Source organism: Triticum dicoccoides, chromosome 1B, assembly GCF_002162155.2.
Source record: "Triticum dicoccoides isolate Atlit2015 ecotype Zavitan chromosome 1B, WEW_v2.0, whole genome shotgun sequence".
Taxonomy (NCBI): domain Eukaryota; kingdom Viridiplantae; phylum Streptophyta; class Magnoliopsida; order Poales; family Poaceae; genus Triticum; species Triticum dicoccoides.
Genome location: NC_041381.1, coordinates 119,445,097 through 119,451,540, shown reverse-complemented (window position 1 = coordinate 119,451,540; position 6,444 = coordinate 119,445,097). Strand labels below are relative to the sequence as shown.

At 42.3% G+C, this 6,444-nt stretch overlaps 1 protein-coding gene across 4 annotated transcripts; it reads right to left on the bottom strand.

The window, feature by feature from the left end:
• Positions 1-698: 698 nt before the first annotated feature.
• On the bottom strand, positions 699-6,171 carry LOC119322652. 4 transcript variants are annotated; one of them, XR_005155786.1, is made up of 10 exons: positions 5,557-6,171; positions 5,088-5,182; positions 4,621-4,703; positions 4,027-4,158; positions 3,164-3,447; positions 2,442-2,549; positions 2,187-2,254; positions 1,359-1,420; positions 1,194-1,275; positions 699-800 (listed from the first exon to the last, which is right to left on the bottom strand). XR_005155786.1 is itself a non-coding variant. In XM_037596142.1 (5 exons), the coding sequence occupies exons 1-4, from the start codon at positions 5,695-5,697 to the stop codon at positions 4,113-4,115; spliced, it is 363 nt and encodes a 120-aa protein (XP_037452039.1). In that variant the 5' UTR covers positions 5,698-6,171; the 3' UTR covers positions 3,032-3,447; positions 4,027-4,112. The 4 variants fall into 4 exon arrangements, 1 of the variants encoding a protein (XP_037452039.1); XR_005155790.1 differs by having other exon boundaries at positions 1,206-1,275; XR_005155787.1 differs by having other exon boundaries at positions 3,168-3,447.
• Positions 6,172-6,444: the final 273 nt, after the last annotated feature.

Below are 6,444 nucleotides of genomic sequence, written 5' to 3'. Positions count from 1 at the left end.
GATCAGGACGGCGGCTTCGGCCGAGGCTTGGCTTCATCTTCCTCCTTCCCCTTCTGTAATCTCTACTAGATCGGCAACGCGCCCTGGCGCGAGGGTGCCTTTCCGAACGTTTTGGTCAAACATGTAATGTTAAGTTATTAGTAACTCAAGTTGTTATTTGGACGACGAAAAGGGCAATGAAAGCATGATATTATCATCGTGTGTTTAAATGGGACTAACAACACCTGAATTAACTGGAGCTATAGATGTCAGATAGAATGTAACTACCACACCCACCTGGTTTCATTTTAGCTAACCCTGCAGAAAGATAAAAAACAGTATGACGAAGCAAAGGAAAACATATACTTCCCAAAATCTGAACTTGATTGAATCATATTCAGCCAAGTAAATCAGAATATATGTTACACATGATACAAAGGTACAAAGCGGATACAACAATTTATATATGCATATGAAGCTATGACATGTACGCACAGCGACTCGACATCATCGATACAACAGTTCATACACCCAAATACATGCTGGATATGTTCTCCGTACACCAGTAAAAGGATAGCACATATAGCTTGGTCCGCTAATTTTGATCTATTCTCATTCACTATGCCAGGCAAAAGAGAGTACTCAACGTACACAAAGTTCCTATCGATTTTGACCTAATCAGATACCTGCAAAGAAACACACCTCAGGGCGCAGCTGGTAGCAGGTGCCATCCATTTCCCATAATCGTACACACTTTCACCAATTTTCCACCCAGGATCCTGTCTTCCTCCTCGGGATACTTCTTCCAGTCTTTGAAAAATCTGCACCACAATCAAAGATCTTGTGTTTTATGGCAGCTCACGTTATGACAACTATTAAAGATTCAATACAACTTAGTCTTATATGCTAACCACAATATTTGCTTGCCCTTGGACAGTACAACAGAATAAAATAGGAGGTGCAAATCCAGAACAATGTATGTTGGGTGACAGGGCATAATAATAACAAATCCATTGAGAACAAAGGACCAACTCAAGCTAGCATCTGTTGATATGCCCCTACAGCCGAGCCATCATTTCTTTGCACGGTCATGACCAAAATGATAAGGTCATGCATAGCCAATCCTCAAATGCACGTAAGAGGAATGTATAGCATATGGGTTAACTAACTAACGAATATGAGGACCACACAAAACACATCAAAAGTATGATTACTTTAAGAGATACCCAGTCTAGAGCCTAGGCTTCCTGTTCGGAGGGCAAAGCTTCTTTTCCCGTCAGTGTCTCATCTTGTCCACTTTAAGAGAAAAACAGTGAAATAAGCAGACACGACAAAGATAGATATTGTTATAAACTTATGGGGAAAGCAAAAATACATACCTTGAAATACCATCGATCTCATCTGCTAAGGTAGAAGAATATCCACCCAGCATTGTACTCTTCTAGAAGAACAAAGCAAAAAGGCACATTAAATCAGCATTCAAATAATGGTCTTTGCTCAAATGAGATATGCAAAAGACCTCAACATTATTAACCCATGGCAGACCCCACATGGCCCCGTTTTAACTAACCCCGGCAATAGATAATATATATGTATTACTCAATATATCTCATAATGGAAATGTCGAGAGGCAGCAGGGAGATGAAATAATATAACACTTTTTCATATCTTGCATAATTCCAAGAGCACGTATAGCCTTCTCAAAGAAGAAAACAAAATGGGTAAGAAAACATCTAGCCAATAAGTAGATACAGATGTATAGTAAAGGAAAAAACATTCAGCATCTCAATAGAGGAAAAAATAGCACAGGTGCATCAGAAAAGCCACAGTTCAAAGAAATATACATATGTATAAAAGCAAAATCATGCAAGACAACTCAAGAACTTTTAGCAAACCTACAACTGCAAGAAAATTCAGAAGGGTATGTTAATAATAAAGGAAGGGCACAGTTTAGGATCTAAATAGCGACATTAGTGTTGTACCAGACGATAGCTAGTTGTGTGCAAATGAAACAATATCGACAGATGCGGCATTTAACAAAAAAAATGTAGGTAGAGCAATACAAAATAAACATTAATACAAATTGACAGGCACAAGCATAATCAGAAAATATCTACCAAGAGCATACCGAATGCATGACTGTTATTGTTTCATTCATAGGTCCAGCCATGACTATTTCAAGTTCTCTATGGGCAACACAAACTCACCAGGAAATGATCATCATCAGGCATCTATGGGCAAACATCACCTTGTTTGCTTTGTGCTCAACTACTTTCTGAAATAGAAATATAGAAGTTTTAGCAGCAAGCAACCAAGTAAAGTGACACATTAGTAAGGCTGCTATTTATATCCCATCATAGCAAATCAATCTAAGATACAGTTCCAACTTCCAAATGCAATAGTGAGCCATGGGGAGCAGGATTTAAAAACCATGACACCGCATAGGTTATATGAGTGCACACCTTAATCTTGATTCTGAGCTCTGGTTAACCAAAAAGCAAAAGAATTAAAATCAAACATGAGAAGTTGAGAACAGGAAACCCATGTGTCTCAGATCGTCCTGGACCTCTCTGCACATGACACACGAAATTAAATTGTTAAGTTGTATAGCAGAAAAAAAAATCAGAACCAAATGACACAGGCTAGGAAGGCAAATTAAAGAGGCTGCACATGATTAATAAGAGGAAGGGTTGATTCTATTTTTTCCAAGGTGGATACAGAGAGAGATCCTTTATTCCAACTGTTCATCCAAGTCTTGGACCGTTTGAGCAAACACGTATCACATCCTATCCTCTTATGAGCATGTCCAGAGACATCTTGTGGGCTGCTAAAAGGATCACATATATGAAGTACCAGAGAGCTCTGTTCTTTGATAATCTCTCATTATTATCTCATTAAAACTTTGTGGGCATTAATTAGTCATATATATTAGTAGTGAAAAAATAGCTATGCACCTTTATGTCCTCTGCTCCTCTACCTATAGAGCTCACGGTCACCATACAAAAAACAATGAAACAAAGAATAATAAAGTACATCAGTAGACATTTGATCAATATGTTCAGCTAGCCTTCTACCTCAATCATCACATCAAATCTCTTTATTTGGGTCAAGAGGAGAAAAAACTATCAAACAGGGGATAATAAAAATGGATTCACCATGAAAGAGTAAAGAAGAGAGTTGGTACCTACTCATACGCAAGCGTCAATTCTGGTGTTTCCAACTTAAATGATAGGCTAATCGAAACGAGAGGCCAAGCAGTCCTGGATAATCATTTTGAAAAGTCTAATTAGACAATGCTAAGTGCAAGAGAGGCAAGGTGACTACTTTTGCTTGCTGCTTGTAGAAGACAACATCCTTAACATAACCACCATCTAAGCACTCCGCAAATGAAAGGTCATCAGTGATACAGGCTATCATTGTCAGCTTCACCATTTTGAAAAGATAACAAGACACAAGCAAAAGTGCCACCTGCAGAAAAAAGCAGAGGAGAGCTAGTAAATACTTCTAACATGTTCACTTCGGTATAGAGGATCCTACTTATCCAATGACCCATATATCTCAAATAGAACAGATTAATATATCTCAAGCAACAGTTAATGTCCAGTATGTTCTCCAAAGTTACAGAATATAACAGGTTCAGAGACTGTCAAGATCAAACAATAGTGAGGGGATTTTGTAGCCACATGGCAAAGCTAATAAAATTTCTTCTAATTTAAATCTCAGACATCTCAATGAAATAAATAATTTGATACATAACTGAAACTGAACTCTAACCTTTTGTTGTTTAGTTGTCTTCTAATGACTATCAACACAGGTATAACTAAAACTTCAAAAGCTTAATGTTAACCAGATTAGAACTTTCAAAGTATAAGACCATATTGAGCAAGACTAAGGTAAAAGCAAGAAAGATTAAAATTGATTACCACAATTACACAAAGAGACATATTTTTCCTTTTCCAGGCAACCAAATCTAGCTCAATGTATGGTATGTATTTGTTATTAAATATTTAATCAGCAAAGTCTTGAGAGAGAGGGGGGGGATCTTACCAGTTGAAGGGGGCACATGAGTGAGGGGTGAGGAGACGCTCAGAAGCAGCACCGCTAGCCAGCAGCAACTCAAAGGCCGAAGCCAATCAACTGGACTCCTGATGCTCACCCGCCCGCACTTGGTCCTTTTGCCTGTGACATTGTATAGCAGAAACACATAAAATTGATCACACAGAGCTTAGAGCAAGTTTCTTCTTGCAAAAATAATAGAGCATATTCCTAACACACATAACCGATGCTATTCATTCACACCTCTTTACACTTCCTTGTATAGTCGTATGTGTATATGTGTTTCACTGTGTGGTTTGATACACTGAGACTTCACCTCCAATTCAAGCATAAGCATATGAAAAATGGTATAGTGAACCTGAGTTTGATTCTCTGAAGCTCGGAGCCTTAAATATTTTAATAAAGAGAACATAAAAAAACTCTACTGAGCAATCCTCTATGGAGATCATATTATCTTTCTGGAGGAAGTACAACGAAATGGATTGTGGAGGGATAACTTCAATATGCAAATAGTATCACTTTGAGGAAAAATTCTAGAATCCCTTTGAAACAATCACGTGAGTGTATTGTATGCGTATATCTTACCTTAGCAACAGGAGGAAGAGGCAATCATAACTCTCCTTCTTCCAACCTTCCTCTTCAGCTTGCCTCTTTTTGTAAGCACTACCCTGGTTATGGGGAGAAAAAAGTAAGCATTTACTGTAATAACCTATGTAAATTCCTTCATTCCAAAGAACAAACAAATGTTATCTTCTTCATTTTCTCATAGAAACTAAGGAACGTGTTTAGAACCATTGGAAACAGAAGCAAATATATTTGAACTATATTCAGTTGAAAAAAGGAGGACGGGTAGCTTCCACAATTTTCTAAAGCTAGCAACATAGAATAGGGTCAGCCACCGCTTGTATGTTACCGCTGAATAAATCTAAAAGTTTTTAATATAGAAGGTTCAAGCACCTTTTCACACATTAGTTTGGCCATATTTAACCAGTACTAATGCAAAGAGCATAGATATTGCGAACCAAATGGAACATGAGATCGCAAGACTGAACCTGCAACCGGACGGCGGCAAGGATGTCGGCGTCCACCCAACAAATCTCTCCATGAATCTTCTGCATCAGCGGCTCAACCACCAAGAACGACGCCTCTGCCAAGCCACACAAAAACATAACCAATGATAAAATCCTGAACAGTGAAGCTCGAAAAGAGCACATTGCAATTACATGTAAACAAAAAATAGATGGAGCTAATATCAATAATTATGCTACATCATGGATTGTCCTAAATACTCCGTGTCAATAATTATGCTACTAACTGATTGGCAACTATTTCTTTTGCTGCATAGTTCAAAAAAAATGGCAGTACAAGCAGATCTTTAGTACTCCAATTTATTTCAGTTTTGACAGCCGGATAAGCCTACAGATCAACATGTGTCAGGAAAACAGAAATTAAACGGATAGAGGATGCAACAAGGGAGGGCGTGGTGAAGGAAGGGGGAGGAGGAAGGAGTGGTGGAGCTACCTGCCTATGGACCCGTCGGCGGCGCCAGGACTGGCAGCGGCAGGGATGGAGGCGCTGCTGCCGGCCAGCCCCATGGCCAGCGGGAAGTGGAGCCGCGTGTGGGGGCGAGGAAGGAGACAGAGAGGAGCCGCCAGAGTCCATCGGAGCCGCGCCGGCGACGAAGCAAGCAGCGGGAAAGAGGAACCCGCGTCTCCCTCCTCACCTGCTCTGCTCGGTTGCGCCATGGCCGACCTTGCGGGCGGCTCCTCGGTGATCTGGACGCGCCACCTGACCTGCCCGGCCACGGTGACCCTTCCTGTCCTGGCTCGTGATGAGGGGAGGAGGAGAGGAGAGGGCGGGGGCGCTCCTCTTGCCGTGTGCAGGCGAGGACGACCGCGACGACACCGGGGAAGTGGACGGAGGCGGTCCGGCAGGCTGGGTGAAGTAGACGATGGCAACGGCGGGAGCTGCTAGGGTTCTGGGAGCAGAGAGGTGGGAGAGGGAGGTGGAGGCGAGGCGTGCCAGCCGGGATCCCGATCCAACTCCAGCCAGCCAGCCCTATCGTCGCCGGCGAGACCACCCCACCCCAGGGCGCCTACCTCCTCCTATCCTCCCTCCGCATCTTCTCTTCTGCAAGGACGCATCAATGGGGATCGAGAGATCGGGGAAACGAGCAGCCGACCGCCGGAGGCGAGGCCCACCCCCACCATCGAAACCCTAGCAGGGGAAATCGATGGGGGTGACCGCATGAGGCGAGGAAAAGTAGATCGACGCGGTGAAGCTAGTAGAGCTCGTCCAGGAGCAGCTGTGTGTGTGTTGGGTGGCACCAAAGCTCGCCGGAGCGGCCGGAATCGGCCGACGAACGAGGCGGCGACAGTGGGGATCGAGAGAGTAGGCAGGAGGGGGGTG